General features: G+C 42.6%; 1 protein-coding gene across 2 annotated transcripts in view; it reads right to left on the minus strand.

Moving 5' to 3' along the window:
- TTC8 (tetratricopeptide repeat domain 8) overlaps positions 1–12,697 on the minus strand; it is an 86,433-nt gene that overhangs the window by 60,972 nt on the left and 12,764 nt on the right. The window contains exons 2-3 of one of the 2 annotated variants that reach the window (XM_063440386.1): positions 8,829–8,855; positions 2,175–2,295 (exon numbers count right to left, since the gene is read on the minus strand). In XM_063440386.1, the coding sequence (XP_063296456.1) occupies positions 2,175–2,295; positions 8,829–8,855 (148 nt within the window). The remainder of the gene's footprint in view (positions 1–2,174; positions 2,296–8,828; positions 8,856–12,697) is intronic. The other variant, XM_063440387.1, reaches the window with a different exon arrangement.

The following is a 12,697-nucleotide window of genomic DNA, read 5'->3' on the forward strand; positions in this document are numbered from 1 at the left end:
GGAACCGTCTGCTGCCCAGCGTCATTCCGCAGTTGTGTGGCTATCGGGGCTAGTTGCCTGCGTTCCAGTAGTACTGTGAATGGGAAATCTGCATAGATTGCCAAGGTGTGGCCTTCAAAGCATATGTTACCAAGCACCCTGGAACCGCTTATTACGGTGCTGCGAGTTGCGACGTTGTTACTGCCATCGTGTCTCTGGGTGCTCCTTGCGGGGCAGCCGCTGCCTTGCGGACCCTGAAAGCAGATGTTAGCATTGCGTGGTCTGTGCCTCCTTTAATTGCCATGGATGTCAGTAGACTCTGGATGTAATGTAGCAGGTTGTCCCCTCTGATCTGTTCTGGAATACATCTCAGGCGTATGTTGCGTCGCCTGTGTCTGGTTTCCAGAGTTGTGACCAATCTGGTGAGTGTTATAACTTGATGGGTTAGACTGACCAACTGATTCTGGGTGTTTTGCAGATTAGCCCCTCTGTCCTTCTCTTTAGCCTCCACTTTGTCAAGTCTCTGTCTGAGAACCCCCATTTCAGTTCGTGCTCCCTGGAGGTCAGCCTTCCGTACCTTCAAGTCTTTTAGACTCTTGATGTCCCCTTTAGTTGCCAGGGAAGAGTCATCTTCTGAATCTGACTCCTGCTCCTCTTCTGCTGCAGAGGGTGAGGTAGGTTCATCACTCTCATCATGAGATTCCGGTGATGCCTCCACCGCCGCTTGCGCTGCCGGCGCCATCTTAGTTACACTGGCCGGCGCCATCTTGGCTGCGCTAGCTAGAGCGGGCCGTTTAAAAGAAAGCCTGATATAAGGCAGTTTCGAGGTCTCTGGGTATGGGAGTCTCCTGTTTTTTCTCCCCATGTTGTCAGCTCGTGGGGGTCACTGAGGATGGAGTGTCTGCGGACCTTTTGCGTCTTTTAAACGGTAAGAATACTGCGGTCAGATCAGAGCTCGCTAGGGACACGTTTTAGTCCTTGTTGCTGCTCAGTCAGTTACGCCCCCAGAGTGAACAAAACTTTGTTGCATACCCCTTTATTAGTTAGGTAGTGTGGTAGGATCACATTGAATACCTGGCTGTGCAGCATGGGTTTATGTCTGGCTATACGTTCATTGTCCCCTAATCTCTACGTGGTTAGAGAGAAGGGGACATAACAGAGAGGTGGAGTATCCCTACCTCACTATTAGTGTAGTGGCTGTGGCAGAAATGCCTCTGCCACATGTTCTTGGAGGGGCCTGCTTGCTAGCCTCCTGCCAAAAGACTATGGGCCCTTTAAAAACGTATGTGATTTATGTACATCATAAAGAGAGACCTGGAACAGTTTTGGGCACAGGACCATGTGCACGGTCGGTCAAAATTATGACTTCCATGGAAATCCCGAACCCCTGAACCGATCTGGGTGACTTTTGGATATATTAGTCCCCCAGGTCGGGGCTATTAGGGGATATGACTTTTGTGGGGTTTCCATGTGTTTTAAGGGTACTTTTGGGGTGTTGTTGTATTGCATGTTTCTTGTACTGAGAGATAATGTAATTATATGTTTGTGTACTGAAGTAATTATCTCTCAGGCACAGGGGAGGGATTACCCTGTTTTATGTGGGAGTGTGCTGGACCTGAGAGCCAATGTAATAGTGTGTATGTTTTTACTGCAGTCTACACTCAGGTCCACTCAGGTCCAGGAACCTGCATAAAAGGCCAGTTGTGGCAGCCAATAAAGGAGTTCCTGCCTACCCTCAACATAGAGTCTCATCTCATGTGTGTGTGTGTGTGTGTGTGAGCTGTATCTGCTCTAAGGATTCTCACTGGGAGCTGGATCCAGGAGTTTGGTCCAGGGTGAGAGGGGACGGCGAGACCCCAGCCAAGCTGCGGCAGCTAAGGGGCTACACTGCTTATGGTGTCCGGTGCGGTGCTTTTAGTACTCTGCGACAGCTATGAAGCAGCGATTGGCCGAGGCACCCAGGGGCCATCTAAGTTTTCTTTGGGCCAAAGCCTCTGTTTTACATCATATTAGATACCATGCGCAGGTGAGAAATTGTGCCTTCACCTACATGTACTAAAATATTAACACACCTGTGACAGAAGTGACAAGACATAAAAATAAACCCAGCAATTATTGGCACTAAAGGAATGTGACATGCTCATCTAAACCTGGTATAAAATCAAGCATATGCTTCGAAGTTGAAGAGTACTTACGTGCCACTTGAGCAATGGAATTTTCATCCAACATTATCTCTGCAATACCCTCCTGGTCAACTTCGATCTCATCCACATAAACCATTTCGGTCAGTGCACGGGTCTTCAAACTCCATGCTGCCTGTGGAAGACGACAAGGGCAGCAAAAACTAATAAATGGAGAGGTCCATCCAAAGGAGCTGCACAGCTTTTTGGAATTGCTTTCTGGCAGGGAGTAAAACCACTGCCTAGAGACTAATCAAAATTGCTAAATCTGTGTGTTTGGGTCACTTGGTCAATGTTATAATTTTATGCTACTGAAAAAATTTGTAAGGGGCAAACACGTTGCGCTTAGCTAGTTTTATAATTACCATGTACAAATACCTTTTAAAAGTTTTGAGCCTAACAAATATTTGCAATTTTTTAAACCTGCTGATAGAACATAGTTTTTATGAACTTTGCTTCTGCATATAAGTTTTAAAGCTCTGTTGGGTAAAGAGTAAAATCACTTCGAGCTACCTACACTCTGAGCAAAGTCTGCTTGATTAAAGATGAACGGACTGTATTTTCTTATTATTTCTTACCAATGGTCACAACCTGTGCTGGAACAAACTGTATTGCAACCAGTGTTTTCCGGGTGGGGAACCAATGCCATCACCACAAGATTTATGCAATTAGCTGTAATACAAGTGAGTGTGATACTTGACATTTTTACATCAACACTGCATATACAGAATTACACTATCTGCACCATTTTCTTTTTGAGCCAATATATTCTACAAGAACTCCAATTAAACATTACAAAATAATGTTTTTCATCAGTTGGGTCTCTGAAAAAGGCATGGACTGGTATTCACAATTCACTTTACTTTAAACTAAGACTATGCGTGTTCAGTACATCTGAATTATTAAAGGATCACTATAGTGCCAGGAAAACAAACTTGTTTTCCTGGCACTATAGCGTCTTTTGGTCCCCCCCACCCTCAGGATCCCACTCCTGCCGGGCTCTAGGGGGAGGAAGAGATTAATTGCTTACCTTTCTCCAGCGCCGGGCTCCCTTGGCGCTGGAGACTCTCCTCCCTCTTCCGACTTCATCCGCTGAATGCGCATGCGCGGCAAGAGACACACACTCATTCAATCAGTCCATAGGAAAGCATTACTCAATGCTTTCCTATGGACAGCAGCGTCTTCTCACTGTGATTTTCACAGTGAGAAGCGCGGAAGCACCTCTACCGGCTGTCAATGAGACAGCCGCTAGAGGCTGGATTTTCCCTAAAGTAAACATAGCAGTTTCTCTGAAACTGCTATGTTTACAGCTGCAGGATTAACCCTAGATGGACCTGGCACCCAGACCACTTCATTGAGCTAAAGTGGTCTGGGTGCCTATAGTGGTCCTTTAACTGCTGTGCTGATCCATGGAGAAGGGAAAGTAGAATGAAGGGAAGAGGAAACACTGAACTGGTTTGCCAGGTAAGAACATATGACTAGACTACTATTATGCCTGGTTACACTAGCAAAAATCCCACACCCTCTCCTGCCTAATTCTTTGACTCTTCTACCCTATCAGAGGAGCCGTAACATTATCTCCACTTTCTTGTTCCAAATAAAAGATTGCCTTTTAAAAGAATCCTCAGGTGTGCCTGGATATTTATTTTCTTCCTTCAAGTAACAACATATGCACCAGGGACAGGTCTCTGTCACTATACAAGGTATGTAGGGATAATATTCACTGAAGTATACAGAATTATGTTGTTGTTTTCTTTTAAAGAGATTTTTAATACATTGGATTACAGAATGACAACCTAGCATCAGACTATGCCCCCCATGTAAATAACTTTCATAATTAAAAGGAAAACAAACAACAAAATACCTACATATTCTGTGTTTATTAATAATATATATATATATATATATATATATAATATATAATATAAAGAATGGAGTGAACAAATTTCTTACTGGTACTGAAAACATAAGGGAGTTAACGATGCAAGGCACTAATTAAACTATTCAAACAAAATAATGACTTGCTCCCGGTACATTGCTCCAAGGAGTTCATGGCTATTTTTACTGCAGGAATGTCAGATTTTGTAAACTAATTATCACTAAACAAGAATAGGAGTGAACTATTTCAATCGGTTTCTTGGTAAATCTTAGCAGATTTTAATTAATTAAAAACAAACCGGACAGATTTGGAAGCCATATTTAAACAGAGGAAGAAAAGATTTGCAGCTGTGGAAACATTTCTTTGGACAATGTTCTTCAGAACAGCCTAATCAAGTTGACAATCATATCTATAACTAACAATATACAAGATTAGATGGAGTATATGAAATATGTTAACTGTATATCACTGTATAAAGATGATATATTTATAGTAAAGTAGATATTCAAAGCGACACTATGGGCATCCAGATTACTTCATGCTAGGGGAAGCTTAGCAAACTTAAGATGACCTCCAAGGTGGTATTTCCTGAGATATCACCTGTGCCACAAGATACAGTGGCAAGGCAGCGGGAGATTAGGGAGCTCAATGCATGGCTGAAGTCTTGGTGAATGAAGGAGGTTTTTGGATTTGTAGAGCACTTGAACAAGTTTGCGCTTGGGTACAATCTTTATCGATGTGGTGGATTTCACCTGAATAGAAGACAGTCTTTTGTGTCGGGCGATAATGGCTAGAAGGTTGGAGGAGGCTCTAAACTAGGATTAGGGGTGAAGGGACACAGACATTGAAGGCGATTTCGGAGGTGGACAAGGGTCATCATGGGCACTCTACAGGTCTGTGGCTACGCAGCAAACTGTGACGCACTGTGCATTCCGACACCTTTTATTAAGGCGAACATTGAGTTTTCAGTGTAGGGGATGGTGTTATGGACCAATGCATTAAGCAGTCTATTAGTTTGGTTTCTGGATTTTGGCCTTTACATCACTAAATCGACGGAACCGATGTTCCCAAACAAATAGCAGCAAACACTCTCCTTGCTGCAATAGTTATTTTGTTGTGAAACTTCTGTGCTCTTTTCGGGAAACCTTCTAGGGTGCAAGACAGTGGAGCAACCATGGATCCATATCAAATGATCTCTGAAAGATTGCTCACAATAACTCTCCTATCTCTCTCCAATAAGGGACCACTACTGGGCATGTCCACCATGTAAATCCCCTTATTACTCTCTTCTGGTCACACATCCACCAGCAAGCTTTAAAATTGACTCGACCTATAGGATATAATCGCACATGAGTCTTTTGGCAACATAATAGGATTTTGTGCATTTGCTTACACAAACTGACAGCTCATATGCCGCCTCCCACATGTACTCCCAGGAGTGGCCTTCCAATACTTTCTCTAAATCCTGTTCCCATTGGGGTGTGTAATACAAAGGACCCCAGGTCGTGGAGCTGGATCAAATATGGCCCTACTGGTAAGAGCCTTGTAAACAGATGGTTTCCTAAAGAGTTAATTGAGTTTTTGCAGCTTTTCGAAAAAAAAATTTTTTTCACCAATTCCCTTATTTGGATATATCGAAAGTGATCCCTACTGTTGAAGAGAAAAGAGGATTCTGTCCATAAATGTACGCATTGCTTAACCAGTATCCTCCAAGCTTTTAAAAGCTATTGGGTGCATGCCAGGGAGCAGAGGGGAGGGAAGTCCCATTTCCGAAGGACCGGGGTTAGGGGAGATGGGCTGGTGGTTAAGTGGAATTTCCTCCAGACTGGGACCCATATAGTAAGGGATGTCAGAATGACTGGACAAGTAATTGGTAGTAATGCCCTCTGGGGCTTTTCCAACCACTTGTTAAACATGGTTAGGTCCGGACCCATAATATTGGATTCCAGATCTACCCACCACCTATCCTCTGGTGGCACATGGTCTCAGTCATGTCCGTGATCTGGATTTCTAGGCATTTAATAGAGTGTTTTATTTGGACCTTAAAAACATTCTCAATCTCTGTAGTATCCTCTACAGATACTTGTATAGGTAGAGCACTGGATCTGTCAAAGTTGATCTTGTAACGAACAGTCTGCTAAAGGAATTAAGTAGGTCAAATAGAGGAGACATTGGCATTGGAGATTGGGTTTAGGATTACTAAAAAAATATTGTCTGCATACATGGCTACTTTAAGCAAGTTGGTTTCTAGCTTCATCCCCTTTCTGATGTCATTATCTCTAATCAACTGAAGCAGAGGTTCCAATGACAGGGCAAATAATAAGGGAGACAGGGGACATGCCTGACTAATGCCGTTTGACAGTGAAAATGGAGAGAACCCAGCACCCAGAAGTGTTAGTCGGTGTATTGCACCTCAATGGCTCTACAGAACAAGAATGGAAAACCCCAGTGCTCTAAAAAGCAAAACAGGTATGGCCACTCTACCCTATCAAACGCTTCCTCCGCATCCAATGTTATGATCATAGAAGGCATATTCGAGCCCCTCATCCTCCAGACCAGGTTCACCACTCCCCTGGTGTTTTTGTAGAGTTGGTGGTGTGGGAAAATCCTCACCTGATGTGGGCATTACATACCAAAGAAAGAAAGAACTAGAAAGACCTCAAATATATAAAACACAACTTTTAATAACTCATCTTAAAAATCCACAATTGTATGTGAATCTAAAATAAATGGCAATTATTATGAGAATCTCCACTATAGACCAAAAAGATGAGAGACAAACATCTGCAGGGATCATCCCCAGAGGTGAAGATGAGAGTTGGGCTGGAAAGATGGTTCTTGTGGGCCGCATGCGGCCCGCGCGTTTAACATGCTTGGCTTAAAATAAGAACATAAACTTAATTATCATCAGGCAAAATATGGGTATCTGGGCAGAGGTGTGTATGGTAGCAAAACTCAATTTTCTTTCAGCCTCTGTCCCTCTGGGGTAGAACATAGCTCTGCCGTAATGAAGAGGTCTGCAGGCAGAGTATCCCATTTGGAAGCAGAGATGTCATGCTGCGGCGAAGTGGTATCTTGTAAATTTGTGGCTTTATTCACCCCTCTAGTGGTTCATAATCTGGGCTGAGTGAGAGCAGACCCGATGGAAGGTCGCACTTGATCGCCGCTGACCTGATGCAAGCATTCCCGCCATCCTCTAGCAGAGCGTGGTTGGTTTGTAACCCTCTACTCTGTCTCCAGTGTGAAAATGTGAGTGGCCGGGACAAAAGGGGCCACAGGTTGCAGACGAGCCACAAGCTTAGACCTGAGGGAATCTAAGGTACACTTAAGCCGCATCTGCCACAGCTCTGGTCGATGCCACATGATGATGGTACCATGGGGCTGCAGTGGTGGAGGCCACAGGGTTTGGACCGGGATCACCCACCGGTCCAGATGGGGGGAAAACAAGGCCAGGTTCACATAGCGTTGGGAGTCTAGCTTGGTACAGTCGGGCAGGATAGCGGCCGTCCACTTCACTTACCGCTCGAATAAGCCTTATCTGGGTAGATGAAGCGTGGCACTCCAAGGGACTAAAACACTTTGTGCAAGCTTCTTCCCAGAGGCAGTACTTCCTTGTGTACGGGGCCCCAGCTTCTAGTCGACAGGTGGGTGCAAGATCAGCTTTAATAGGCTTAAAATTCAAAAGATTGCTGGAGCTGCTCTTTAGTGCGACCGTTCAGCATAGTGGTCAGGCCCTGACCCCTAGATGGCGTTTTTAACTCTATAGAGTCAGGAATACAGGTTTGTGTTCCTGACCCTATAGTGTTCCCTTAAGGAAAACATGTTTTTGAACCTGATAAAACAACACTTTCAAGTCTTAATTAGTAGAAGCCGTAACTAAAATAGATGCTTGTCTGGATCTTGTCATTACTATTTCCCAAGTGCTCCCTAACTTGAATGTTTGAAAATAGTTCAATATTATTAATTACCATAATATGGTATCATCTGAAATTAACAAAATGCTTAATGTAAAAAGGTTAATCATTAGTTATGAAGAAAAGCAAAAAAAAAAATGCATTTGTTTTATTTAGAAAAAAGGCGCATCAGAGGGAATATGGTATAGAACTATATAAATATACAAAGAGTCAGTACAAACCGGTATGTGCTAACCCAAGCATTGGCAACCTTTGGCACTACAGATGTTTTGGACTACACCTCCCATGATGCTTTGCTTGCATTATGTGTGTAAGAGCATTATGGGGGATGTAGTCCACAACATCTGGCGTGCCGAAGGTTGCCTATCCCTGTGCTAACCTGTTCATTAATAGGAATATACAACAGACAAAAGGTCACCCATTGAGACTGGAAGAAAGGTGATTTCACTTACAGCAGAGTAAATGGTTCAAGTTCTTGAAACATTTGGGATATTTGGAAAAAATACATAAATCTAAACCCTTAAATGAACATCCTAGCACTACAGCTTCCTGCAGTGTATGATGCTTTTCAATGGTTTGACTTTTTACCTGAAGTCTACAGGGGACTACTAAAGCTAGAGAGTAAGTTCCTAACCAGGAGCGTACGTTAGGTCAGAAGTCAAACCGCCACGAGCAAGCTAGAGAAGTTATGGTGCTTGCAGTTTTCTTTTAAATAACCAAAAATCACAGAAGGATGTGCCTTTAAACCAAATATGTTGCTGTACAACTAAGAATTGGTTAATAACTTTTCATTGGAAACAGTAATAAATACATCTATAAATGGATCTTTATTGCATCCCTGCAGGCCTGCGTTTCATAGAAATGTTAAATAATTACCTGTACAAGATGCTCAGAACTTGGTTCCTTGGGAAGCATTAAAAAGAAAAAAATAGTCCATTAAAAGAGAAAGCATGATAGCAGATTTCCTTGGCCAAACTACTTTAATGAGCTATTTATTAACCAAGTCCACACAGAGTTTAGTCACAAAACCGTGATTTACAATAGAATCCTCAAATTTCCAGTTTATAGCAAAAACAGCCAATGTGGAACAATATCCCAGTAGGAGATATATTCCAACTACCTGTCCTAAATTCTTATAAACCATAACTCTTTACAAATGACTGTAGTGTTTGTCAGCTAAAAGGGACATTGAAGGAACACCTCAGGGAAGATAACCACTTCATTGGAGTGATTATGGTGCCAGGAGGTCCCTGGTGCCGACTTACCTTTAGAGGTTAAACCATTCATGAACAGTTTAACCCCAAAGTCCAGTATCTAGTTCCCAATTGCTCTGCTGCCAGTTACATTGCTCAGAACCTTGAAAGACAAAGCCTCAACCAGAGGGGGAGGGGGGATGATTGGCTGAGAGTTTAAGAAAAATATATACGTTTCTCACGCCATTTTGTAAATGGGGGCTACTGACTTGCTTAGAGAGTCAGCTGACACTCTCAGCCAGTCAACGGCACCCCTGGCTGGGGATTTTCTTTCAAGAATCTGAGCAGCGGAATAATAAGGGGCAGAGCGATCGGGTGCTGGATACTGATTTTTGGGTTAAGCCGTGCTACCCAATAGTCCTAAACATGCAGAAAATCTAAATGCATCAACCAATGCCATTTTTTATTTTGCATGAAAAATAAAAGCAAATAAAGCAACACGCTTTCATTTTCCACAACTTCCGAGCTGAACAAACTTGTGAAAACGGGATTCAATGTGACACAGCCCTGTACAGTTTGAATAAAGTTCTATGAAGCAGCCCATAACGAGGAGTGGGGAAATCTAAACTGACAGGTAGTTCTGTATTTTGTTTTCTTCTTCAATGCATGATAAAAACCAGCAAGTATTCACAAAGATGGTGTAAAATGAAAGCAACTTTATTTATAGTCTAGAATTTTTCTTACAGCTGCAAACACTTCAGCAGATACCATGCAACCCACGTGCAATGAGATTTTACCTTTGTATTAAGAAATGGTTTTTGGTGTTATTTATTCAACTCTTCAAGACCAAGGCTATTTTGAGATGCAACGGATGTGTGGCGCTTTTGCCATGAGTTCATTCTACCCCAATTTCACCCATTAAGTGCACCCATATATAACATACCGTATATACTCGAGTATAAGCCGACCCGAATATAAGCCAAGGCCCCTAATTTTACCCCAAAAAACTGGGAAAACTTATTGACTCGAGTATAAGACTAGGGTGAGAAATGCAGCAGCTACTGGTAAATTTCTAAATAAAATTAGATCCTAAAAAAAATATATTAATTTAATATTTATTTACAGTGTGTGTATAATGAATGCGTGTGTATGAGTGCAGCGTGTGTGTATGAGTGCAGCGTGTGTGTATGAGTGCAGCGTGTGTGTATGAGTGCAGCGTGTGTGTATCAGTGCAGCGTGTGTGTATCAGTGCAGCGTGTGTGTATCAGTGCAGCGTGTGTGTATCAGTGCAGCGTGTGTGTATCAGTGCAGCGTGTGTGTATCAGTGCAGCGTGTGTGTATCAGTGCAGCGTGTGTGTATGAGTGCAGCGTGTGTGTATGAGTGCAGCGTGAGTGTATGAGTGCAGCGTGAGTGTATGAGTGCAGCGTGAGTGTATGAGTGCAGCGTGAGTGTATGAGTGCAGCGTGAGTGTATGAGTGCAGCGTGAGTGTATGAGTGCAGCGTGAGTGTATGAGTGCAGCGTGAGTGTATGAGTGCAGCGTGAGTGTATGAGTGCAGCGTGAGTGTATGAGTGCAGCGTGAGTGTATGAGTGCAGCGTGAGTGTATGAGTGCAGCGTGAGTGTATGAGTGCAGCGTGAGTGTATGAGTGCAGCGTGAGTGTATGAGTGCAGCGTGAGTGTATGAGTGCAGCGTGAGTGTATGAGTGCAGCGTGTGTGTATGTGTGTGTGTGTGTTGCAGAGCCTTGGTGGGGGGTGGGCAATTTTTTTTAATTTTTTTTATTATTTTAATTTTTTTTATTATTATTTATTATTATTTTTATTTATTTAATTTAATTATTATTTATTATTTAATTATTATTATTATTTTTTATTATTACTAATTATTATTTTTTTCGTCCCCCTTCCCTGCTTGATACATGGCAGGGAGGGGGGCTCTCCTTCCCTGGTGGTCCAGCATTGGCAGTTCAGTGGGGGGAGAGGGGGGCTGGCAGAGCTGTAACTTACCTGTCCTGCAGCTCCTGTCAGCTCTCTCCTCCTCCGCGCCGTCCGTGCAGCTCCCTCTGTCAGCTCCCAGTGTAAGTCTCGCGAGAGCAGCGGCTCTCGCGAGACTTACACTGGGAGCTGACCTTGGTGCTGAACGGACGGCGCGGAGGAGGAGAGAGCTGACAGGAGCTGCAGGACAGGTAAGTTACAGCTCTGCCAGCCCCCCTCTCCCCCAGTCTGTATTATGGCAATGTAAATTGCCATAATACAGACTATTGACTCGAGTATAAGCCGGGTTGGGGTTTTTTAGCACAAAAAATGTGCTAAAAAACTCGGCTTATACTCGAGTATATACGGTATTATATATATATATATATATATATATTTTTTTTTAAAACACTACATTTATACAAAACACAATATTACATTGCAGGGTAAAGACTGCCTCTAGTAGCTGTATACCAGACAGGCACTAGAGGCTCTTCCTGCAATTTCACAGAGTTTGACTCCGTGAAACGATGATGGACCCCCCTGACGCTTAGAATTAGAACATCCAGCATCGTGAAAAACCCCATTTACAAGCTTTCCTATCGAGAAAAACGTTCCTATGAGGAAGGCCTAATGTGTGCGCAGCACTCGCCACGCATGCACCTTAGGTTTCTGAATCATTGCGACATCAAGTGACATTGGGACTGGATTTAGAAAAGTGTAAAAAGGTTTTTAACCCTTTATTTGAGCCAGGGGGCACAAGTGAGAGGAGTACATGGCATCACAGTCAAATCTTAATTCAATCTAAAATCCTTTCAGAGATCTAATGCAACATACCTCAATGCAGAATGCACCTGTAATCATGGTTGGCTATATTTCTAACCTGTTATGTGCTAAATGTATATGTGTGTGTTTTTAGATAGATAGATAGATAGATAGATAGATAGAGTGAGTGAGTGTAGATTGGATTAGCTGTATTAGTCCAGTAGACACTATGCCAAAATACCAGTATGCAATGATAACTTTTTTATTGGACTAACAAAATATTACAAATACAAGCTTTCAAGAGTTTCCCTCTCTTCCTACTATATATAGTATTTTATAGAAAAACTGAAAATAAGCGCTGACTGCAAAAATACAAAGGAGGGCAGCAGTAAATCCGTGAGGATTCCAAAAACCTCACAAGCAATACAGATAATGGCAAACAGAGTGACAAAACGCGCCCATAAGGGTGTGAAAGTGTACCACAATCTTCTGTTCATATAAATACATATATTTACATATACTTCTATTGAACCGGTGTACACTGGTATTTGGTAGCTTTTAATAACCTCACAACAAACCGTGCAATATGTAGCAATAGTTAAAATGTTTGTATAAAGTGTTTAGAGGGCCAACTCAAACTTTATTGAGCTACTAAGAACTCTGTAGTTATTCGCCTGGACGGTACAATCCCCGTCTATGGATATATGTAGCTCTGTTGTACTTGTCGTCCAGTATATATGGGAAAATGTTTAAGAAATAGGTCTTATGGTGTAGTATATCTATACACAAGATAGGTGATAAAATAAGTGGTATC

Source organism: Pelobates fuscus, chromosome 13 (assembly GCF_036172605.1).
Source record: "Pelobates fuscus isolate aPelFus1 chromosome 13, aPelFus1.pri, whole genome shotgun sequence".
NCBI classification, from domain to species: domain Eukaryota; kingdom Metazoa; phylum Chordata; class Amphibia; order Anura; family Pelobatidae; genus Pelobates; species Pelobates fuscus.